Raw genomic sequence first — 24,198 nt, forward strand, 5'->3', positions numbered from 1 at the left:
TGTTAGTACTTGACAGCAGGTCTCTGCGCGGGGAACTTTTTTCCAATTCTACATTCAAAGGAGGTCCATCAGAGAACATGATTGGCAATTTTCGTCATAATCTGCACATTATTAGCATCAGAATTGACATGGCAGTAACACTGGTGATTTTTGATGTGCTTTTCTTCAAGTTCAAGGAAGTCCCTCCAGTAGCAGAGGTTTGGTATGGTAGGTCTCAGTTACCCAGGGGTGGCTTTTCAGAGGCTAACGCATAATAGACATGTATGGGAAATAAATCCAAGAGCCATTTTACCAAAGGAAAGAAACAAACAAAAACCATTAAAGTGAGGAAAGTACCTAGGGTCAATGCTTCAGAACAACGTCCTATACCTGGAGAGATTCAAGTATTTCCCAGATCGCGTGGATTATGGTAGTTGGAAACCACGAGTTTTAAACTGCCTCTCCGATCCTACAGAGCATCCTGTCAATCTCACATTTCCCTTCCCTTGCCCGGCCCAGCCACAGCAGCCTCATTAGCTACCGCTCCTGTCTGCACACCAGATTCGCGAGGCATTTCCAATTCGAACTCAAAGGAAATCAGAAGGAAACCGAAACCCTTTTCTCTTCCGCTGCTCCCTCCCTCCCCATTTCCAGACGGACACGTGGCTAATGGCTGCAGGCCTCGCTCAGTCCTTAGGCCACTTTTGCCCTCAGAGACACCCCTGCAATTCCCACGAGGGTCACCTGGATGGCGCCTCGGGCGGCCTTTGGCCCCTGCCCCGCGCTGCCTGCAGCCTGCCAGCTCCTGGGGGCCGCCCCGGCCTGGCTGGGGGGGGGAGGGCCGCCGGGGAATGTGAGTTCGGCCGTCCCCCCCCCCCCCCCCAGCTTGTGTCTGCCCCAGAGCAGGGCGCTGAGCGCTACAAAAATAAAAGGAGCTTTTCCCCCAGAGCCCGGCTGCGCCCCCGCTCCTCGTCACAAAAGGGTCGCCCCGGCGGCGGGCGGGGTAGTTATCTGGTGAGCGGCGCCTCCTCCCGCTGGTCCGGGGAGGCGCCCGCGGTCTTGCTCAGCACGGCGGCGGAGTAGGGCAGGAAGCCGCTCTCGGCCCGCTGCGAGCCCGCCGTGCAGGGGAAATCCGAGCCCGAGCCGCGCGAGCCCAGCGCCGCGGCCGCCGCCGCCGTCTGGCTGCTGTGGCAGCTGAGGCAGGAGCAGGCGGTGGAGCCGGCCGGGGGAGCCGACGAGGCCGCGGCCGCCGCGGCCGCCGCCGCCACCGCTGCGCTGCTGTTGAGGCCGGCGGCGGCGGCGGGGGCCTGGTAGAGGCCCGGGTGGCGAAAGCCGCAGAGCAGCTCGGGGCGCGAGTAGGGGTGCGAGAGCGCGCGGAAGGTGTCCAGCGGCCGGATGGAGGTGGCGAAGGGAGACGCGGCGGCCGCTCCGGAGGCGGCCGCAGCGGCCGCGGCCGCCGTCACCCCCACGTGGGGATAGTAGTGCAGGGGCACGTGGGAGTGGAAGGGGTAGGGCAGGCTGCCCGTGGCCGCCGCGTGAGTCATCATGTAGGTGTAGAAGCTGGGGTCGGCCGGATGGGGCCAGGACATGGCCAGGCGCTGCCGCTTGTCCTTCATGCGCCGGTTCTGGAACCACACCTGGGGGGGAGGGGACACAAAGCACAGGACTTAGACAGCAGCGCAGCAGCGGCTCCTGCCGAGCCGGCCACAGACACCAAAAGCACCCACCCGACTCCGCACAGGGGCAGCCGGCGGCACCTCCGGGGCCCACTCCCCTTGCCCAGCCTTGCTGGGGTTGTTGATTAAGTATAGTCCTGTTCTGCTACCTAAAAAAACCTCCCCCCTCCCCTTCGAGCCGGCACCAAACCCGCTGACATCCGAGACTGTCCGGCGTTAAAAAGGAAAGTGGCTCCTTTGAAGGAACCCAACTGCTTTTATTGGGAAGCCTTTTTTTGTTGTTTGCTCTTTGGTAATTGCACGTTGTTTGCACACGGCAAAATGTTTGCGTTTGTTTTTAAAAGCAGCCATGCAAATGACATCCCGAGGTGCAAACGTTGCAGCCTGGCTTCTGCCCTGTAACAAGAGGGGTTTGCACCTCCCTTCCGCTGTAACATCCTTTCTGGATATTATTTTCTAAAACAACAGGAAGAAAATGAACATCCCCAAAATACAAATCTTTCTGAAGCCTGAACTAGAGCGCCTAAGATTCGCCTTCTGCAACACAGCAGCTTATTTTCTCGTCTCCAGATTTCTGGTCCTCCACTGCCTCTTTTTAATATCCTATAATTAACCACATTATTTAAAATAATCCAATCAAAAGAGATTTCACCCAAATAAATCACTGAAATGATTCTGCTTTGTGCCAATCAAACTCTAAAGCCATTTTAAATAATACAACATTTGTCCTTCAAGTGCTTTTGTCCGCAATGTGGGAAACAGTATGTTATTGCCCTGACTTCCTCTGTTTCATTTTTAATATCATCGTTTGTTTCCCCCCCCCCTTTTTTTAAAAAAAGTGCAAATGCAATAAAAATTGACAAGGAAAATTAAAAAGCAAATTAAAAAAAAAAGTTTCAACCCAGAGAAACAAACAAACCCAACAGGAAAGAAAAGACCGGATGTTCTTTAACCAAAGATAAAAATAGCTAAGAAACCTTGTGGGACTTAGGCAACACTATCTATTTTTATGTTCAATTGTTACGTTAGCATTGGATTTATTCTTTTGCCATAAAGAATGAGGGCATACGCCACTTGTAATTTTCTGTCAGTGAGAAGCATCTATTTTGCCAGGAATTGAGCTCGATCGCACAATTTAAGCTCCCAGACAGCACAAAAGCACCAAAATCCACATCAAGTGTCCTAGCCCCGCGTTTGTAGCGCTTCAGCTGAGATACCTTGATGGTGGTCTCAGGGAGATTCAGCGCTGCGGCCAGTTCGCACCTCCTGGGCCGAGACACATAGTTCTCCCGGTAGAACTCCTTCTCTAGCCGGGCTATCTGCTCCCTGGTGAAGGCGGTGCGGTACCTTCTCACCTGATCAGCCCCAGAGCCGGAGCTGCCCAGTGCGTTGCTGCTGTGCAGGCTGGTTAAGCTCGACCCTGAGGAGGAAGTGGTGGTGGTAGGAGCTGAGCTGCTTTCTGAATAGCCTGGCAAACAAGCAAGCAAATAGTGAAATAAAGATTTGTTCCTCTCGATGGGTATGTGTGTATTAAATAAAGCGGGAGGTAACGTTACCAAGCTGGCTGTGAACTCTGATAATTAATGCTAGCTGTCAGCGTTACAAATTGCTGCTGTTAATAGAATCAATAAAGTTTTTTTAAATCACTTCATAACCAAATTATTCTAAGTAATTTAGGCATTTTTAGTAATTATAGAATTCTCGCTTCTGCAGCAAATTAGCCAAGCACGAGCACAGATGCAGAGCACAATTTTTAAGAGATGTGGTACGGCTCTCAGGCTGCGCTGGGCTCTAATCTGTGAATCAGTTTTTAACAGCTACATGAAGGTTTTTTATTTTCGTTGGGGAGGCACAAAATAAGGGCAGCCATAAACAAAGCCTATGCCTTGCGTTGTGCTGCAGATTGCTTTCCTTTAACACATTTGACAAAAAATGCATATGCTGTTGTCCCAAAGAACCCCATTGATTATTCTCTTATTACAATCCCCAATGAAAATAATTCACCGAATTTATTTCAAACCTGGTACGGTGGGGGGATATAAATAGCGTGAGTAGAGAGTGAAAGTAAACAATGGCCAGTTATAAGTGTGAATACACAAAGACACGTTTTATATGCACAAAGAAAGACAAACACACACATATACAGATACATAGTTTCTACATGTCCATATACTCAATTAACTCCATGTATTTATATGTGTATAGATGGAGAAATAAAGACAGCTACAGAACGAGAGAAACGGCATAAATGCACATAGACATAGTTGTGTATATATGAGAGAAAGAGAGAGATTCCCATGACCATAGAGAGACACTTTGCTATATAAGCCCTGCTTTGTGTATTTTTTTCTATCGTGCTAACACATTCAGAGTCATTTAGCACCGACTTAGCAGTGGTTGTGCACAATAAAGCAGGCGATTTCCATACGCTACCAAGTTCCAGCAGATAACAGTACCGCTTAGACCGAGAGGATACAAGAATATTTACCTTTGTTATTGTTTTCCTTCAGCTGGGAGGAACTCAGGCTAGTTGGGGAGCGGAGCGCTGAGCAGCCCACCTCCACATCACTGTTCATATCTGCCTCTTGAGCAACTTCTGAATAATGGCTAATTTTCTTCCTGCTCTCCGACGGCGGAATTTCTGAGGAGACGCTGCTTTCGCTGCTCTGATGCTGAAGATTGAATAAAGTGTCTATTTCAAATTTGCCTTTGGCAGGGATGTCCCCTATAGTGCTGTGCAGAGAGGCGGAAGTTAGTCTAGGGCTGAGGCGACCAGTGTGTTGAGAATTTTCAAGGGCCTCGAGCACTGCATTTCCAGCTGAGTCTGACAAATTCGAGAGCCTTTTGCCAGCTGTAGGGCTGTGCAGCCCTCTTTCCATCAGAATCATCTCTTTTCTTATTCTTTCCATCATCTCAGCTTTATAAAAAATGTCAAAGTTGCAGGGCTGGTCCTGTCCTAATGATGAGCTGCAGCAGGGGCTAATTCACATTCAGCCCGGCAAGTGTCTCTAAATATTATTATCTCTTTTTGAGGGAGGCGTAAAAATTGTGGGATGCCAAAGCGAGGGAATGACTGGTCAAAATGACCCATACATCCTTTCTAGCCCGAAATGTCATTCATCAAAAAGTGGTGCTCGTCATTAAGGTAGGAATGACGCTGTTCGAATAATCATTTATTGTAACAGGTTTATAAGCAAATAAACACAAGCTTCTGTCAGTGGATAATGAAGGCGGCTTCTGAGCAGATAAATATATCCAGGTAGGAAGAAAGAAAGACAAGAAGTGAAGAGTAAAGCTCTTGTCCTTAGCGTGATCAGATCTTGCTTGAATTGCTCTGGGGTTTGGCCTCTGGGGGTGAAATTGACAGTCTGATTAATAAAATGAGCTGTGCAACATTTCCCCCTTCATTTAGGTGCATCATTATGCTCTGATTTTTGTTTTGTTGCCTTTTAGGTCCTAATGATGCAGCTTCTTTCTCATTTGTCCTCGGACAGAACTACATGGTAAATAATAGATAATGCTTTTTTATATCTAAGAACGGATTTTTTATCACAACTGGAGAAAACATTGGAAGAGGAAAAATACCCTCTCGCAGTATTTTATTTACTTTTCTTTCCGATTAAGAACGCACTAGTACTTTTATTTAAGAATTTTACTAGCACACACCCAACCATCCCCATACACACAAACCGTATACTGAGACTTTTAAAAACTATTGCTCCTGGTACCAACCAGTTCTAGTGCGTCTACCACAGCAATCTTCACGTGGATTTATTGTAATCCTGGGGGGGTTATTTAGTATATTTTCCTCGTTGCATCCTTAAATATGGTGTCTTTTTTACTTTCTATAATCCTGGTTTTTATCGAAGCTAGTCTACGATTTTTTCCCTCTTGGGAAAATAGTTTCTGTTGTACAATTTGATGGAAAAAAATATCCAAATAACGTTAAATGCAACCGCGATTTAAAACTGCAGCACTGTCATTTCGCTCTCTAGACAGGTTTCTTTTCACACCTTCCCCACGAAAAGCGAAGCATTTTTAAAACAAGATATCTACATGTACAATTACTTGAGTTTAGTGTTTCAAGGACATCAAATATGAGTAAAGCCATAGTTCTCCTCAACATTCTTTCCCTAAGGTTACCTGTGGATCACTTAGCTCACGCTCTCCGTTGTTATCCGGGTTGATCTGGAGTAAAATATCTTGTGCTGTAAGGGACACGGGCTACCCAGCTTAGTAGACGTGACTATCGGAAAGTCTCTCCTCAGTGATAACTTTGGTAGTAATAATGACGCTGATGGCAACCATTTAAATGAAGATAAATCCTTCGTCATTAGCATCTCTGGTGCTCTCTTCAATAGCTACCTAATCTCTGCTTTCTGAGAGATTTCTTTTTTACCCGCACAATAAAGTTTTAGACCCTGAGTTTCATCAGGTATAGAAATACTCCAACATTTCCTGTGATTACCTGGGTTTTTGTGTGTGTGTGTGTGTGCCAAAAGAAGCCCTTCCTTGTATTGTTAAAGTCACATGCATCTCCTAATTCTTATGCTTTTGCCTATGATTCTTGTCGGTTTTTAAAGGACATATTAAAAGTCTCCCTAAACATTCCATGAAATATTTAGGAAACATCTTTGGCATTGTTTATAAAATCCAGCCTTCTATTAATGAGAGGCCTATGTCAGCTCTGTGAAATGTGAACTTAGCTTGCAGTTTGGTGTCCCCAAACCAGACAGAAGTAAATATCTTTTTCGCTAATCACAGGCAGCTTTGAGCAGTGTAATTTAGACACAAAAAACATAGTAATATTGGGAATGTAAACGTGCCAAAGCCCTGCATATTGCCAACACAATCCACGCACACGTTTTCCGAAACTCTTATTTCTCCAAAAATAATACACCCAGAAGAGATGGTGATGTGTCTGCCTTTCTTACCCCAGTACAAGTGACGACAAAGCGATGGCTTCTGTTTTATCAGTAGAGAGCGCACAGCCTCCTACACCGATGTTTACTGAAATAAGATACAGTTGTCTGACAGAGTCTCCATAGACTATCCTGTTATTAAAACGTTATAAGGACAGCAATTCCCTGAGATTAACCAATTCTGATCAGAAGAGTGATTTGATGTACATAGTGGGCTCTGTTTGTAGGTACTGTAGTGTAAACACTGCCTAACTTGAATTCACAAAACTTCTTTATTATTGACTTTATATGGGTAACCCAGACTGCAACCAAATTTTCCATCGCAAAAGGTTCTGGGCCCAGTTAAATACAAACTTATGTTTTACCAATTGAAATAATTATTATACAAAATACCCTTCCTAATTGTAGAACTGAAAGCCTATTTCGTCCAGATTGAGTAGTGCTTTACCAGTTATGGGAAGGGAAACGGAAGTCTGTGGGTAGCTTTATTGCTGTCGTTTGGCGCCCCCGTCTGTTTTCTTAAATACTTTAACTGGGTTAGTATCTTTTCCCCACGTTTTTGAAAACCACAACTAGACACTACATTTGCAACATACTCAGATCTGAGCACTCCAAATCCGATAGAGCTTTATATTCCAGAAACGTTACTGAACCACTAAAAAGAAAATAATTGTTTTATGATATATTGCAGGAGGAATAGGCTTCAAGAAAGCTTCCAGTGTGAAACAATATGTTATAATATAGCCGATGCAGATTGTACATCACATTAATTAGTGTTGTGTTACATTGTGCACCTTTTAAATAATAATACTTCAGTTTATGAATAACGTGTTTCAAAATGTAGGTGCATTCTCATGATAGGCAAATTACATGCCATAACGACGGTGATAATCCTCTGTTAAATAAATATTAAGCAATAAAAACGATCAGTACAATACAATTCATTATTCTTCCCACAATGGATATCCACTAATCAACTAGTAATTTGATATTTAAATTCTCAGAAAACTAGATTGATATATTTTATCAATGTTTATAGTTTTTTTAAATGTGTTCAGTCTAAAATCTTTCAACGCATATTTTAAAAGGTTACATCAGCAGATACATGTAAAAGAAGTGATAGAAAGAGAGAGAAAATATGTTTTGCTAGACTTTGTTTATTCAATTGTTCTTATAAGTTTTAAATAGCCGCGGAGGCCTACAGTCAAACGATTTTATTTATCTTGAAAGTTGCTACTTATGGCATCAAATAATATTTTGATCAACTCTGTTAAATCTTAATTGAAAAATATCGCAGTTGGCTTCAATGCAATGAAATGTTCATTACATCGATCAAAATCTTATCCACTTTTTAGCTAGTTTTGTGGTGTTTTGGGGAAACACTGGCTAAATTTATGTTTCATTCTTAACTTTGAGTGTTCAGAGGTAAACTGTAAAGCGCTGTAAAGCATTGTAAGGTTACTGCAGGTAACATATAACTTGTAAATGCGCTAATTCAGCTGTGAGACGGCGACAAATTTCTGGTTGCATACCTCTATATTGTCTCTTAAATAACTAAAGATCCTGTGTTGCAGCTGATTTCACTCGGGTTTCCATAGGAGCACTCAGACTCTCAAATAGATAGCGATCAATGAGCTTTGTCCAATTATTATTACAAGTGATGGGAGGGGGAAGAAGAGACTTTTCGTGTGCAAGTGCATTATGGTCTGATGAGATGTAACAATGTCGCCATACCCTTGACTACTCACAAAATGAAACGAGGGGCCTACGTGTGCTTTACTTACTTGTTAGAGCTACAGCGAATTACAGAAAGGCTCGTTTTATGAAGGAAAGAAACAAGCTGAGATTTATTGCCCTAAAGCAATTATACCCGAAAGATTGTTCTATGACAACAGTTCGCTTTCTGTGGGAACCTTCTTTCTTCCTTTGTAGTAAAATAAAAACCAAACCTTTAAACTCGGACATGTCTGCCTTGCAAGCCAGAAGGTTCAATGCTGTTGTACAAGGAAACAATACAGTTCCAACCGACATCAATCTGCATTCCGAGCCTTTACAGAAAAACGCGTAGAGCCATCTAGTGACGGAGCTGGGTTCCTGCATCGTGAGACAGAAAGCTGACTAGTGCAACATGAGAGAACGTCTCTCTTTCACTGCTTACACCTCAGACACTGCAAAAACTGGAAGCCATCTGAGATTGTTGCTGAAGATTTGCTGCTGGTCCAGGAGATGTTTAGAGTTTTACTGGAAACATCCGTGCTTTCTATGACCCCATATTCTCCTTTATATAAAGAAAAATTACATGTACCCATAAATACACCTACTGTATTTATAATAATGTACTTATATGTATTCAACTTGCCAATGAGAGGTGGAGAATTATTAGTGAGTAGTATTCCAACATAGCTGTCTAATTACTTGTGCTTTTTTACTTGTTTACAACTCAGTGAAAGCGTTGAGCGCTATAGATTACAAAGTTGTATGTTTTTTGTGGCTAGCGCTACAAAGGGGACGTATGTTGGTAAATTCAGATGATAATATTTTCTGTTGGGTAAAAAGTTATTTCGGTTAAAACCGAATGGTTCATCTGTGATCTGAGTTCCCTGCAGTGACTGGTATGTAACGTCACCTCGAGAGATGCTTCTAAATACTGGCCTGGGACTTACGAAAGATTTTATACCAGTATATGGGTGGAAACATGTTAAACACTCACGTTTGCCTAAAAGGCTGTTTGGAGTATGTGGCAGCCACCGGGCAGTGATACTTTACAATGTTCAAAAATCAGAAGACTGGTCTCGGTGACCTCTCGAAGTCCTTTCCGGATCTACATTTCTATAAGTCTATGCAAATGTATCTTTCAAATGTTTAAGTGAATTGACCTCCTAAATAAAGTTCTGTGCCTAGCATAAGACAGCTTTGGAAAGCATATTTTAACAAATATCCTGACATGGCAATGGAGCCTTTTCTTTATCGAAAATGTTTCAATTTCAACTAAGTAAGAAATGGAAAAGTAGAAAATAAACTATGTTGTCCTCTACAAACACAAATTAGTTAAAATTAAACAATGAACCCCAGGGTGGATGGGAGAAAGTAGTAGCTGAGCTATTGCTCTTCTATTGTTTTCTTCATTATGTGCGTGAGGTATTTAGGCTGGACCAAAAAGTGCAAAGTTCCTTGGTTTGTTTGGTATGGGTTTGTTTTCACAAGGGCAATGGAAATAAAGAAACAGAGTTAAAATATAGCTAAGAAGAGGACTACATCCCCAAAGCCAGATCAGTTGGCAGGCTGGAAAAGAGGTAAATGAAGAAGGGTGGCGGAAGGGTGAGGGTGTGTTTGTTGGGCAGAGAGATAAGAGTAGTGAAAGAGACAAGCATCGCAATTGCTCAGTCCATATGCTGAATAAAGACAAAGATTTGATTACTAACGGAGATTGTTCCGAAGATTTTTGAGGAAATGAGATCATATCTAAATCTTAATATGCCGTATAGCTCCGTACGGGAAGAGCTCAGTACCTTTCCTGCCTGCTGTGTTTGCAGATAAGTCGCTCGCTCACTTATTACGATGATGCCCGAATTATTTCTCAATGGAAAATTTAGTACAGATACGTTGTCAAGTATGCACACGTTTACTATATGCCAAGGCGGAGGGAAATTATCCTGTAACGTTCTGTAGCAAAAGAAAACCTCCATTATTACGATCTACTAACAAGTTTCAAAGTTGTCAGTTGCGACCGCCTTTAAGTACATTTTTCACAATAATTGAAGTAGATAAGGAATTGTTTTAGAATACTTTATTATTAAAAATATAATAGTACACAGAAGCAAGCATTAGCTATTTTAGATTCTTATTTTGCCTGTAAGTGCACCAAACAGTTAAAGCACAAATCTTAACTCATGTAAACTGGGTGTGAATTTTCAAACAGAGAGAGACTTTGACTTATGAGCTCATTATTTTTATTCACATTCATAATATCCTGTCGTGCAAAGCGTGAGAGTAAGGCGATGCTGTGTTTTTACACTCCTCACAAAATGACATATTACCGAGTTTAAATTATTGATCCCAAACCACTGTTCAGACACAAAGTCTCAACTGGGCATGGAATCTAGAAACACCCACTGAAGCGAAAGTTGTATTGAGTGTCTTTTCTCGCGAAAGCATAATTACCAATTATTTGCTTTTACGAAAGAGGACTAAACAGACAAGGAACTTTTCACTTTGCTTCTTTTGATGTTATTAAACACATTCTGTATATTTCGTGACAGGAAAGATGATTGCTATACACTTATGGGATAGAAGAACTAGAATAGGAGGTAGAAAAAGAAAATTGGGCTTGGCCAGTGCAATACACGTTTTCGACCTTAAAGATCTCAGAATATTGTGTATTTTAGTCTAAAAATCCATGAGAAAGTTGAATTCAGTTAAATAAATGAATGAGTCTTTACTTGTATTCTTACGAACCACTTCCTTAATTAGGTACCTTTTTATATCTTGGGAACAAATACTGAGTCGGCTTATAATTGAATGAAATACGTAGCCCTGTCTGGTTTATTTATTTGACTTCTTACCTGATTATGAAAGATTAATAGTAATTAAGTGGTTGAAGCTAATGAACACGAACTTGTGTTTGCCAGGCGGTTGTTACTGTGATTATTGGCACCAGTTTGTCATTCCTCACCCCACTTCCAGAACTGCCAAATATTATTAGGCGTGCTACAAAGCTAAAAAACCTGCGAGTACTGCGAAGTGGTTCGTTTTCTCATTCAACTCGTTTAAGCCAGTGTGAAATAAAGAGTCATAGCTTTGTCCCTTTCTGCATAAAATACCCTAACAGGCCTTATGATCCTTGGATGTTGTTATCAATGCAAATTACATTTCAAATCAAAATCATGCGAAATATTAATTTCGCCTTCTATAATCTATCCTTTTCCTTCGGGTCTTCCACTGTGTGGGGATGTGCGCATACAAACCACTTCTATGGTCATGTTAAGTTATAAAAAACCTCTTCCTTTTACTTTGGAGAAGCTTCCCTGTAGTAACTTGTTGCATTTGATGTACAACTGAGCGTATTAAGTGTTTGCAACAAGAAAACCCAGAGCAAGAACGCTAAAGGAAGCCAATCCAAGAAGACTTAGATACGTTTATAGAACATGCTACATTATAGAATCTTTGCACTACTGAAAGTTCAAAACCGACACGACACGAGTGTCGATTAGGCAATATAATTATTTGTCATAGACTTGGAACGTTAATCCTAGAACCATGATAATAATAATAATAAGCAAACGCGGCATTTTACCTTGTCAGTTTCACCACTAGATTAACTGACACTTCAAGAAAAAAGCCATGTGTAATGAATCCCAGGTTTAACATCTTGTGCAGTACAGACACTGGCTTTTAATGGCTATCTTGTGCAGTGCACACAGTGGATTTTAATGGCTATCAGCAGTGATATAAGATATGCCATTTCTGTGTGCGTGTGTTTGTGTGACTGTGATCTTACATACACGTATCTATATACGTGTATGTTGTGCTTTACTTTTCAGAAATAACCTAAACAGCACTGTAGTTTCTATATACTTTTAACGCACATAGTAAATTGCGTATCTCTATCTAGATTACAAATGACAATATAGCATGACCATGCAACAAAATCTTGTATATCTTCCTAAGATAGTAGAAAGATACTGCATGCTTTCCCTGTAGCGATCATTAATCATTCGAAAATGTCAATCAGTGTATTTAGGAAAGGAATGTTTACTTCTAACTATATTGTTATTTAAATAAACCCCCATTACGTACATTTACCAGTAACCGTTCAAATACAGGACAATTTGGCTGCTAGCAATTAAAAACTTCGTGAGCCTCTTAGCCGGAATTTAAATAACCATACGAATCGAGAGTGAAATAAGAGACAAATCTCAAGTGTGAACTGTAGTGAACACCGAGACCATGACAATCCGTCCCTCCCCTCCCCCTTCCTGCACATTAGCTCTACTTCCTTCTCTGGGCTGCGTTTACTCGCGCTTTGTGCTGAGGAACGGAAGGGTTAACCAATGCGGGCAAAAAGTTGGAGCGCTTGTTTGTTTTCTTCCTTCCTTTATTTTAAGCCTGTTGAAGTGATCGGAGGCGGGAGATAAAAGCGCCGCTGGAGCGGCTGTTTTAAGCCAGAAAAAAGGGACCCTAAAACTCCCTCTCGCAGTAGCGCAACGAGCGTGTTTCAGAGTCAACGCCCGTGGACCGAAGTGCACACATATGAGCGAGTGAGGCGAGGGGACACGCCGGTCCCGGGCCAGGGCTGAGCGCTCAGAACTATTTCATGCGCCCGGAGGATCACATGCTCCTCGGCAGCCTATGAGGCGCCCCCGGACTCCAGCAAACTAATCTGGAGCAGGCCGCCCCCACCCCTTTTCCCCCTCCCAACCTGAAGTTAGTTTTTATAAACGTACCGCAATGATCTAACCTGTTGGAGGCAATAACAATTTGCGCCATGCCCAGCCCGGGACCCCGCCGCAGCCCGCGATGTGCAAGGCCATGAGCAAAGCCGCGAGCTGGGAGATGGAAGGATTAAGAGGCGAAGGCGGCGGCGGCGCCTCCAGCCAGTGCCGCAATTTCCTCTCGTCGCCCGTGTTCGGCGCCGCTCACTCCGGCCGCTCGGCAGCCGCCTCGGGCTTCGCTTACGCGGGGCCCCCGGAGCGCGCGGGTTCCGCGGCGCGCTCGGAGCCGCCTTCCAAGGAGTGCCCAGGCTCCGGCGCCCCGCCGGCCGCCCCGGCGCTGGGTTACGGCTACCACTTCGGCAATGGATATTACAGCTGTCGGATGTCCCACGGCGTCGGGATCCAGCAGAACGCCCTCAAGTCTTCCCCCCATGCCTCCATTGGCGGCTTCCCGGTGGAAAAGTACATGGACGTCTCCAGCTTGGCCAGCACCAGCGTGCCCGCCAATGAAGTCTCCTCGCGGGCCAAGGAAGTGTCCTTTTACCAGGGCTACACCAACCCGTACCAGCACGTCCCCGGGTACATAGACATGGTCTCCACGTTCGGCTCCGGGGAGCCGAGGCACGAGACATACATATCCATGGAGGGCTATCAGTCTTGGACTCTGGCGAATGGCTGGAACAGCCAGGTTTACTGTGCGAAAGACCAGTCCCAGAGCTCCCATTTTTGGAAATCGTCCTTTCCAGGTACGAGCGGGAGAGCAATGGTCTGTTTTATTCCCACCGCGGGTTACACGGCCCGGCCTGGCGACCTGGTTACTCGGCGCACACAGCCTCCCGGGGTAGGGGAAAATGGTTTGGAAGAGTGTCACCCTCTGGGTTTCCACCCTGTGTGGTCGATCCCAGAGCCCTGAAACTTCCCCTTCCCAGCTAGCCTAGCCTGATGGCTAGTTTTACATTTGTTCTAATGATTGGATTTGTGTTGCCCCTGGTATTTTGGGAAGATGCAAATTGATGTCTGGAATGCTTGTTTCTGTTTTTCAGGCTCGCCCTTATTACTCGCTCTAGAGTGCTTAAGAAACTGCATGCGGGGAGCGTGCACATGCACAAAACCGCATGCAGGCAGGAACAGGGAAACACGCACTAAACAAAGTTCTCTGTGTACTTTACACACATGTAATTTCACACAATTCCCCCCCCCCCCACACACACACACCCACACACCCATCCCCCAGCAAATGTATGGCGAAACTTTGCAGGCTTGCTATGATGCAGGCTTGGGAAGCGATGACAGACCATCAAGATCTTCGTGCTTTAATAGCGTGTAACTAATGTGGATGTGTAAATAATAATAAGCTGTAAACAGCCTAGCATTATTTATTTGCCCATGAAAACCCGTGCCCAGAGAGTATCAGTTAAGATTTAAACGCCTGTAATAAAATTCTAATTTTTCGCATAATGTCTTTTACAATAGGGGACGTTGCACTAAACCAGCCAGATATGTGTGTCTACAGACGGGGAAGAAAGAAGCGAGTGCCATATACAAAACTGCAACTTAAAGAACTGGAGAATGAATATGCCATTAACAAGTTCATTAACAAGGACAAGAGGCGAAGGATATCCGCAGCCACAAACCTGTCTGAGAGACAAGTTACCATTTGGTTTCAGAATAGAAGGGTGAAGGATAAGAAAATAGTCTCAAAGCTGAAGGACAACGTATCTTGATCTCTTGGTTGCGGACAGTGGTGGAAATATAAATACAATTTACGATCAGCTAAAGACTTTTGGAAAGACTTGAAAATATATTTAATATTTCCCACCCCCTTCCTACGGAGGCGAGATTTTGTGATTTGCTTTTAACTAAAGTCAGCATTTTTCTTTGATCCGTGGAGAATGCTGCCAAATCTTGACTTTGTAGTTCTGTTTCTTTCTCTCTTTTTTGTTGTTTGTATTTTAATATCTTCTGTTCCTCCCTCTAGGCCAGTATAAACGACTTTAAGTATGCTGAGCAGTTACCATTATAATTTTCTTAAATACTTATCTGGTTCTTTTCTGTAAAAATTGTCTCTAAACAGCCGGGTGCCAAGACTGTCAGCTGTGGTTTGGTATCATAAATGTCACCAGGATGCAGAATTATTATTTTTTTTAAAAATAAGTAATATAATGTAATTGGGGATTAAGAAATCATTACAACGCTGTTCTCGGTTTAAAATAAAGTGAGCCCACCAACAGATAGAGTGAGTGGTTGTTAATGTGAAAATAGCTTCTTTTATGCAGCTGGGACGTGGTTATTATTTTTTCAGAAAACGTGCCATTTGGAGCCAGATTGGAACTAGGAAAACATATTTAACTTCAACTGTTTCCCTAAATTATTCCACATATTTTTCTAGGATTTTACTTTGTAGTCATTTGCAGATTAATGATTTCATACTCCCTAATTCAAAGCCTATCAACATATTCTACGGAGATGCATGTATTCCAGTGCATCCCAAGCAATTACTTCAAACAGTACAATTTATAGGTTTATAATTTGCTGTTCATTAGTAAAGATAGTCCGAAACAGATAAGTTTTATCAGTTTATACCTAGATAGTTAGCTGCATACTAGGAACACACAGTTAAATGGAATTCCAATGTTTAATCATATTACATATAGAGGACATGCTGTATAAAGGTGTGTGTAAACGTATGTACATTTTTTATATAATGTATTGAATGCCCTATTATCCTGTTTGTCTGAACAAGCACAAAGACTCTCCACGTCCACCCTATCGTGTGGTTCGAAACCTTCTTGTTCCAGAAGAGAAGCTTGATGATACCTTTAAGTTGCAGAAATACACGGGTGCTAATGAAAGAAGCAATAAACTATGGCGTTCGAAAGATGCCGTAATTTATAGAGAGCAGAGAGACTGGCCGTTGTGTTTTGCTTTTGTTTGAATCTTGGTGTGCATACCTATGCAGAGATGTCAGACACTCACGTCAGTTTACAGCTAGGAGAGAAAAGAGAAAATCTCTCAATTTCTGTGTCTCGTGTAATTATTAAAATGTGTCGCGTTCCGAACTATTATTATTTATTGTACTAGCCGATTGCTCCAAACACGTTGATTTTTAATGTATGTGGGTGAGACATACACTGAGCTCCTTCCTCAACCGATATTGTTTCCGTTCTTGGTTTAAGGCTTTCTTTTATTTGGAATTGTGTTGAGCTCGACTTCAAAGCCGTTAATGAGTTTGCCAAGCTCTCCTTAAAACGTCTTTAATAAAACGACTTCTTTTCAATATAAAAGTAATTGAAGAAAATCGCATTGCATTTTTCCAGCACGGCGTTTCGCAGGCTGCATTATGGAGAGGCTACTTTTCGGGCTTTTTAAGGAAATCAAATGCTTAACAACAGCATGTACGCAGCCCCGAAACGGGGTTCTATGCTACACCAGATCTTTGTATCGTGAGTGAAAAGACGCGTTCTGCCTACAGTTTGCTCTGGGAAACATAATTGTGCTTTCCAGAAACACATATCGGGTCCGCTGTGATATTTCAGCTGCTTCTTCAAATAGCCTGGCCGTGTTTTATATACTCCAGACGTGTTTACTTCCATTTAGATGGCATTTTAGCAAAGATATTTGTTGCGACTTGTGTGGAAGGCAGATAGAGGCCCAGACTCTTTCCCAGCCCGCTCATTTTTTTAAAAAAGAAAACTGACCTGTACTGCGAAGTGTTTGGCTCACACGTTGCCAGCCCATCCCCGCCTCCACCTTCCTTTTTAACTTGAAAAAATAATCTTCCTCCGCTGAAGAGTTAGGTCTCAAATTGGATTTTCTACCCCTAGGAAAATAAGAGACTTTGGGGGGAACATCTCTAACTTGAAGTACATGGGGAAGAGAGTAAATAACCAAAAGAGTGTTGAACCTTCTCTGATTACCGATGCTGCTTTGTTTAGAACGTAAACAATTCCTTTTCTTGCTATATTTCAAAGCCAGTCTGTCTGGTAGAACATTTTGGAAACCCTTTTAACCTAAGAAATACTCCTTGGCTACATTTTTATTTCTCACATTTAATTTTGATTTTGCCCAGAACTCTCTGGCACTGTTGTTGTCTGTTGCAAAGTCCGCCTTGTCTCTCGGTTTGTATCAGAATACTCCCGCTGCAGATTTAGCCAAGATGACTCCTCCACGTAACATTCACGCCAGACATTGGAATCCCGTCAGAACGCGCGACTCGTTCGATCACATGTGAGGAGACTAATTTTAATGTTGGTCCCAGGTAACCTAAAAGGTGCAGAAATAGAAAGAAAACTGTAGTTATATTCAGAAAGGCCACATATTGCCTTATCATCTCCATTTCAAAGCATTATTTTAAAATGGCACTGTCTGTTAATACGCATCCAAAGAGCACGGAAGTGATGTGGGAGAAATTAAAGAATGCTTCGGCAGCACGCATGGGTAGCTGCATTGGTGCTAGAGCCAAATTCATCATTATCGACTACTGGATTCTGCACAGTTGATTTGGAATATCAGATCAATTAGAATATACCCAGCCATTCTCTGAACAGTGTACATTTCATATCACTGCCAGCACCCAACTAAGACACCCCACAGTTTATGTGCGGTGATTTATTTTAGACACATGAAATGTAGCATAATCCGCTACTATATAATTCATGTACTCAGTAATTGTGAGTAATAAAAGTGTGAAGGAGAGAAAGTTCTAATTCACACGACTCATGAGCATACTGATTATATACATTAGCAAGGTTAGGGCGTTGCTGCTGACAATACATTTTATTATATAATATATGTACAGTTTTATTTCACCCAGTTAATGAGTACATTAATAAACGGAACTGAACTATGCCGTGGCGACTTGGCTGCCCTGTATTTACCACTGCTCTTGACTCCTGCAGTTGTGCAGGGCTGTGCTCGCCGATGAATAGGGCAATCCTGCCATCTCCTGGACAATCTCTGGCATAGGCCGGGAAAGCAATTCACTCCATCCAGGTGCTGCATTTCCACAGTACAGTACAAATGACAACATAATGCCATTAGTTTACACGGCGCACCTTTTTTTGCCATGGAAAGCCGCTGCCTATAAAACCAAGGGGTGTGGAATCGTAGTCAGATCTAGTAGTCACACTATTTTGATCCAACAGTGACCCCAAAGCGCTTGAGAGCAAAGGTCTCGGATCTAGCTTTGTAATGGCCAAATAAATTTCTTGTACAAATAAGAAATATAGGGGATTCCCAGGTTCTATTAAAGAATAGAGTTGAACATCTGAAGAGATTGGCCTCTCCCACAAGATGCCTGGTCGCTGCTATTTTCATCCCACCTTGGGCAAGAACTTTGATAAGGATTACATGGCAAGGTATTTTATCATGTTTGGGCAGGTTTAACGTAACCATTATTTTCTGCAGCTACAAATTCCTCTCCTGCATTCTCTTGCTGCCAAGCCTTCTCTTTGCATATTTATTTTATTATTAATTTACAATTATATATGAGTTTAAGGTAAACTGAAAAGACCTGGCTTCTCTAACGCCATAAAAGCTAGTTTGAAGTGTCACCTTTCTTTCCGGAAACTGAGCTCACATCTATTCTTGTTTTTTTTATTGGGGAAAAAATATACGCTTTTGAACACAAAATGCCTATTCTTTTCCTCCTAAAGAGCCGAAAAGCAATTACAGTTTTCTTTATGAAACGCTAGCGCAGAAGAGAACTAAACTTTTCCCAACTATTTTCTAGCATATTGGAAAACGAAAACAAATAAGTTAATAAGAGAGACTCAATTGGTAGACATAACTCAAACAATAAAAATTAAGGGCAGTGGTCAGTAATATCCTCCGGCGAAGCTTGTGTGGTCTTGTGTGGTCTAGGAGGATAATCTGGAGAGTAATCATTTAAAGATTTTCTTCCTGGGCAATGAAATTACTGTATAATTTATCCAAAATTCCCATTAAACAGAAAGACGAATTTCATTAGGAAAATGTCAAGACTGCCCATGCCTCTGATCTCCTCATAGAAATAAAACCAAGATTAAAACTATAATTAACAAGACAATAACAGGGAAATTTAACCTTTAGTGTTAACCATGATATTTTAATCAAGCCCATGTAACGCGATGAAGTCATTAGTTTATGTCTCTGTTTGAAGCTGGGTTAATTCCGTCGTGGGGGCAATCCCTTTATGGAAGCGATCCACATGAAAGATTCGCAATTGAGGGAGCTTGTGTGCACGTTCTGCGTGAAATGTATTCAAAGAATGGACGCTGACAATATTTTTAGAAATATACTTTGGTTTCCGAAAATCTGTCCTAAAGAAGCAGCCCGATGAAGAGGGATCTCAAACATGTCTAAAAGGAGCCGAAGCTTTTTCCTCTGACCATTTGCCCCTCGTTTCACCGTTTCCATATTTTTCTGTGTATTTTATCGGATAGTTCCAAATCTCTTAAGCCAATCGCAGTATTTTTCGTGGAATATTTCGATCTCAGTTACGGTCCACACGGCCTCGCTGAATTAAGAATTGACACTTCAGGGGTCCCCAAAACGCAACAACTCCAAATTCTTTCTCCCTTTGCCAAAGACTTGCGAGTCGCAGTGTGGACGCTCTCTAACATACATTTTCATTTGGCTGCTGTGCGAGAAGCGGGATGAGGGAGAGAGGAAATTCTTGAACTCATATTTGACACGAAAGAAACCCCGAGTGCCAAGAGCTGACCTCCTAATGGCGGGGAAATATGGGAGGGAATTTATGTCGTATCAGTCAGACAATTTAAAACGCACCGCCACCGCTTTCTAATTATTGCCTTCGCCTCTTATCCCTCAGATGGGGCGTGTTCTCTCCCAGTTCCCCAATTAATTCTTCGCTTCCTCCCTCGCCCGTCCTTTATGAATAACCCTGATTTGCGAAAATAAAAATAAATAAAACAAAGCCTGTGCTTTTGGGGGGTGTTGTTTTACAAGTAATCGTAGGTTTTATAAACACATTCTGTTGACCGATGTTTTTGTTTTACAGTGTTAAAATACAGGGTCCTCGGTAGGAAACGGGTTCAGAGAAAGAGTGGAACACGTTTTATTTTTAAAGGCGTGTGTGTGTGGTGGAAATGTAAATTACTAAATGCATTGTAAAGAGCAGAGACAGTCACTGCTGACATTATCAGTATATGGGGGAAAGTACGAGATAAAAGATCTGGAAATCTGAAAGGGGCATACATCTACAGCTAGAGTCAGACCAGGTCATTACCATACTAATACCAATCCTAGCCGATCATCAGTGGGATTTTAATTGCACGCATGTATAGAATGATGTTTGCACTACAAATATAGGCATGTGCATACGTATGCGTAGCAAATAGCTTGCATCTTTACACTAAACGAAGAAACCACAGGTGAGAAATAAGGCCTAAGCAGTATAATGAACGAGCCAAGTAAGCATGAAGGAGAAACCACAGTTCTAGCTGCAGTGCCTTATCTAAGGCTTTGCAAATGTTTGTTTTCTCCTCTCTTCCCCTGTGCACAGCAGCGCTATACTCCTACTCCATTCATTTTTATAGGAGAGGAACAACGCTTTCCCCTCCCCCTTGCAAGTGAGGGATTTTAATATTTCAAGTATTACTATAATACTTTAAAAAAGAGGGCTCAGTGGGGGTAGGCGGTGCTGAAATTACCGGCTCTGAAGAACCTGTATGCAAAATTTCGTCCAATCGTTTTAGGCTCTCCGCTTATTCCCCGTTGTAACTAAATACCGCGGTACGAACAGCTGAAGTCCTTTGTTGGAAATGTGCGATCGCAGTCTCTACAGATCGGGCTACGTTGGGTCTCTCTTGAATTTGCAAGGGCCGGATTCCTTTTATTTCCCTAACTTGCGGACTAATGGCAGTCAGTTGGCGGCTCTGCCCACCATTCCCTACCCCCGAACCTCGCTGCCCTGGACTTGCTCAAGTTCGTGTACGGCTCAGCCTCAGAGCCCTGCTTTCAGCAGCTCCTCGCAGCCTTACCTTACGGGCTCCGTTCCCATCAACATCAGTTCCAACAGCAGCAAAGAGTGCCTGGAAGAAAATAATAAATACTACGCCCACGAAGCAGGCTCCAAACAGGAGGAAAGAGGCAGGCAGAGGCACTCTTTTGCCAATGAACCAAGTATTACTCATCCAGCCCACTTAAAGCCAGCTAAGTATGACCACTCCAGCCTGCAGAGGGGTTTACAGGGCTCCTCGGCTCTTTTTGAAGTGAATTCCTCTACTTCAAGCTTAAAGGAGGACATCAAGAATTCGGTCAACTTGAACCTGACAGTGCAGCCTTCCGCAGTCCAGCCATGTCTGAGACCTTCAGTGCAGGATGGTATGCCTTAAATAACTCCCTTTCTCTAGAAAAGGCTGATTTTCTAAAAAAAGGCTTAGAATTGTTGTAATTACACGGGTATCCGTGGGGAGATAATCAGTTAAGCCGACACGATAGATAATTCTCGTGGTGGTCAATGTACGTGACGAAAAGATACCTTGAGCAAATTGCATTTATGTAATGCGGTTTTATTGCATGCTCTCTGTTTTGCAGCTGTGTTATCCATTAAATTATCGACGTGTTTGTTGTAGGTATGCCTTGGTGTCCCGCCCAGGGAAGATTAAGAAAGAAACGGAAACCTTACACAAAACAACAAATTGCGGAATTGGAAAACGAGTTTCTCCTCAATGAGTTTATTAACCGGCAGAAGCGGAAAGAGCTATCAAACAGACTGAATTTAAGCGATCAACAAGTTAAAATTTGGTTTCAAAACCGACGGATGAAAAAGAAAAGAGTAGTAATGCGTGAGCAGGCGCTATCTATGTACTAGACAAAAGTCTTGCCATTCCTGTAATGAACTTGTCTTTTGCATCTCTAGAGTAGAGTGTATTCCCGATGAAAACCTCATTAGTATTATTGAAAGAAATTCTAGAAGCTCTAAGCAAACCTTTGGGGCGTTTGTAAATTAGCAAATACTGAATCCTTGGCCAAAAGGAAGAAAGTAAACACACGAAAAGGCTACAAAGACCTGTATTATCAGCTCTTATATTTTATTTCCCTTTATAATAGATCTTCTTCTACTTCTTTTTTCTTTGCTTGCAGGATGAGCTGTGCTGAGCTAAGATCAATTTCTCTAACTGTATGTAAACATAATTTTGCAGAAAAATAAAGGAACATTGACTAGTAATGATCTTGGATACTTAAATCCCGGCGAGTCCCTTCGTGTATTATCTTGCATTACAGAATGAGCATGCAGTGTTTGTTTACTCTATAGTTGGAAGCAACCTGTTTTTTAAACGTGGAAGAGGGTATGACAAAGAAACCCCATGTGTAATAATCCACCAAGTCTCGTCCAGCCCTATGATTCTAAGTAATGAGAGAGATCCGAGAAGCCAGAGCCGTGCGTTTTAACGGGGCACGTGACCTGTGCCAAGGGCATGGCTTAACCTGCCTACCCGGCTCCAGAGTGCGCCCCAGATTTTTCTGCTTCGTGCTACGTTTCCTGCGTGTTGAAAATGGCGCGTTAACCCCTGTTCCTTATTTAAGGGGGAGGGGAGAATAAATCTCTCTCCTGCGGTCTTAGGCCCCGGCAAACTGTATGAAAATGTCTGAAGTACCTGGGGTAAAAATCCTTTGTGCATCTTCAAGCGCCCATGTGCGACCGAGGGTAGAGGGGTCTCCTGCAGCCCCTTGCTCTTGTACCCAGGCGTTTAAACTGTGGGTGGGAAACCGACGGGCAGGCCTCAGCGACTTTTGCCGCAGCTTCTTACTTGTGTACCACAAAGAGCTGCGTGTACAAGCGCTGCCCCTTGGCACTGGATTTCAGATGCGCCCCCTCTCACTGCCTGCTCCGGGAAAAGAAAGGGGGACTCGTCTTTGGACCTCAATACTGTTTGTCTGTGTCCGCGAAAGTGGCGAGGCGTTTTCCCCTGTCCCTCTCCCCCCCCCCAACACCCACTGCTTTTGAACCGCCCTCGCACAAATAACGATCCCCCACTCAAGTTCGTAAGGAGCTGTTCGGTCCATGCGCCAGTATCCCAGGGCAAACGATAGTGGCATGAGCTCCCTCAGCCTCCCCGTTCGTCCGCCCTCTCCTGAAAGAAAGGAAGCAGCGAAATGTCACCGTTAAGGAGCTATTTTAACTCGCCCCCTCCCTTCCCGGGCAGCGCTACTGTAAAGCTGCTTGCTCCGTTTCGAGCTGCACCAGCTGGACATGGAATTTTTAAAAATCGTGTAGGTCGCGTCATTTGTTGGCGGCAACTCGCGTATTTGGTGGCCCGCGCTGTGCTCAGCCTGCGCTGCAGTCACTCGGTCAGAATGCCTTTGGCCTGGTTCGTGGGAGAAAAAAATAAAAAATCGACTTCTCCCCTTGTAGGCGCTAAAGATGCGGTTCATACAGGCCGATCTGCGATTCCTTTCCAATGCCGCGCCTACCCCAGCAAACACTGTGCCAAGAAACTGGGTAAACACTGAAAACTCGCCAAGTCAGGGGAGGGATTTATTTCCATTGCAATTATTTCATCTGGACGATCAAATGATCACTGTGCATGTCTTTTTCCAGGGGACAAAAGCTTCCATGCCTTTGTCCAACGCAAACACCCCCACTTACAAATACCTCGGACTTCAGAGAGAAGAGCTCGATACATTTTCCAACTCATCTGATTGTTTTTAAACGTTTTATCGATTTATATCCACTTCTCTTACTTTTTTTTTTTTGGCTGATCCATTTACCATAAATGTGAAACTGATTTGTGAGCGGCACACTGAGCTGCATACCAGATGCGAATATAATGAAAATTACATATACGTACTGGGTTTTTATATTTTAAACATTTCTAGGGACCTATAGGTCCTGCTTAAAATGCCCGTTGCATGTATTTTCCACGTAAACCAGTTTTTAATGCAGAGGCATCTTGGGTTGCCATTCCTTTATAATAATAATTCAATATGACAGAGACGGAGGGATACCTATGTTTTTCTGATATACTTAAATATGCTTCTTCAGGGCGTGTAAATAAGAATCAAATTGATAGGGAGCAGCGTAAAGGAACAATCTATAAATACAATGCTAGTGACTGTCTGAAATCAGCTTCAGTGCTAGCCAAAAATATAATTTTAAAAAACACGCCTTTGAACTTTGCTCCCATCCAAGCATCAGCTTTAAAATGTGCTGTGGCAGCTGTAAGGAAACAGTCGGTACAGCTC

At 43.0% G+C, this 24,198-nt stretch overlaps 3 protein-coding genes across 3 annotated transcripts in view; 2 read left to right on the forward strand and 1 right to left on the reverse strand.

Moving 5' to 3' along the window:
* Positions 1-6,982, reverse strand: part of EVX2 (even-skipped homeobox 2) — an 8,157-nt gene extending 1,175 nt beyond the window's left edge. Inside the window, exons 1-4 of the mRNA XM_075933692.2 lie at positions 5,799-6,982; positions 4,144-5,003; positions 2,873-3,123; positions 1-1,616 (exon numbers count right to left, since the gene is read on the reverse strand). The exon at positions 1-1,616 is cut by the window's left edge and continues 1,175 nt beyond it. Coding sequence (XP_075789807.1) covers positions 987-1,616; positions 2,873-3,123; positions 4,144-4,567 — 1,305 coding nt within the window. The 5' untranslated portion in view covers positions 4,568-5,003; positions 5,799-6,982 and the 3' untranslated portion in view covers positions 1-986. The remainder of the gene's footprint in view (positions 1,617-2,872; positions 3,124-4,143; positions 5,004-5,798) is intronic.
* Positions 6,983-12,657: 5,675 nt separating this feature from the next.
* HOXD13 (homeobox D13) lies at positions 12,658-15,907 on the forward strand. The gene is made up of 2 exons (XM_006119471.5): positions 12,658-13,754; positions 14,482-15,907. Exons 1-2 carry the CDS (start codon positions 13,094-13,096, stop codon positions 14,730-14,732), a joined length of 912 nt encoding a protein of 303 aa, XP_006119533.2. The 5' UTR covers positions 12,658-13,093; the 3' UTR covers positions 14,733-15,907.
* A 4,712-nt stretch (positions 15,908-20,619) lies between these two features.
* Positions 20,620-22,180, forward strand: HOXD12 (homeobox D12). Its single transcript, XM_006119470.5, has 2 exons — positions 20,620-21,333; positions 21,585-22,180. Exons 1-2 carry the CDS (start codon positions 20,772-20,774, stop codon positions 21,821-21,823), a joined length of 801 nt encoding a protein of 266 aa, XP_006119532.1. The 5' UTR covers positions 20,620-20,771; the 3' UTR covers positions 21,824-22,180.
* Positions 22,181-24,198: the final 2,018 nt, after the last annotated feature.

The sequence above is a fragment of the Pelodiscus sinensis genome, chromosome 7 (genome assembly GCF_052426305.1).
Source record: "Pelodiscus sinensis isolate ZL-2025 chromosome 7, ASM5242630v1, whole genome shotgun sequence".
Lineage (NCBI taxonomy): Eukaryota > Metazoa > Chordata > Testudines > Trionychidae > Pelodiscus > Pelodiscus sinensis.

Excerpts from the sequence above, each read along its gene's own strand:
- HOXD13 (XM_006119471.5), top strand. The coding sequence starts at position 13,094 with ATGTGCAAGGCCATGAGCAAAGCCGCGAGCTGGGAGATGGAAGGATTA. Across the intron at positions 13,755-14,481 it reads TTGGAAATCGTCCTTTCCAG|GGGACGTTGCACTAAACCAG; the intron begins GTACGAGCGGGA and ends CTTTTACAATAG.
- HOXD12 (XM_006119470.5), top strand. The coding sequence starts at position 20,772 with ATGTGCGATCGCAGTCTCTACAGATCGGGCTACGTTGGGTCTCTCTTG. Across the intron at positions 21,334-21,584 it reads GAGACCTTCAGTGCAGGATG|GTATGCCTTGGTGTCCCGCC; the intron begins GTATGCCTTAAA and ends TGTTTGTTGTAG.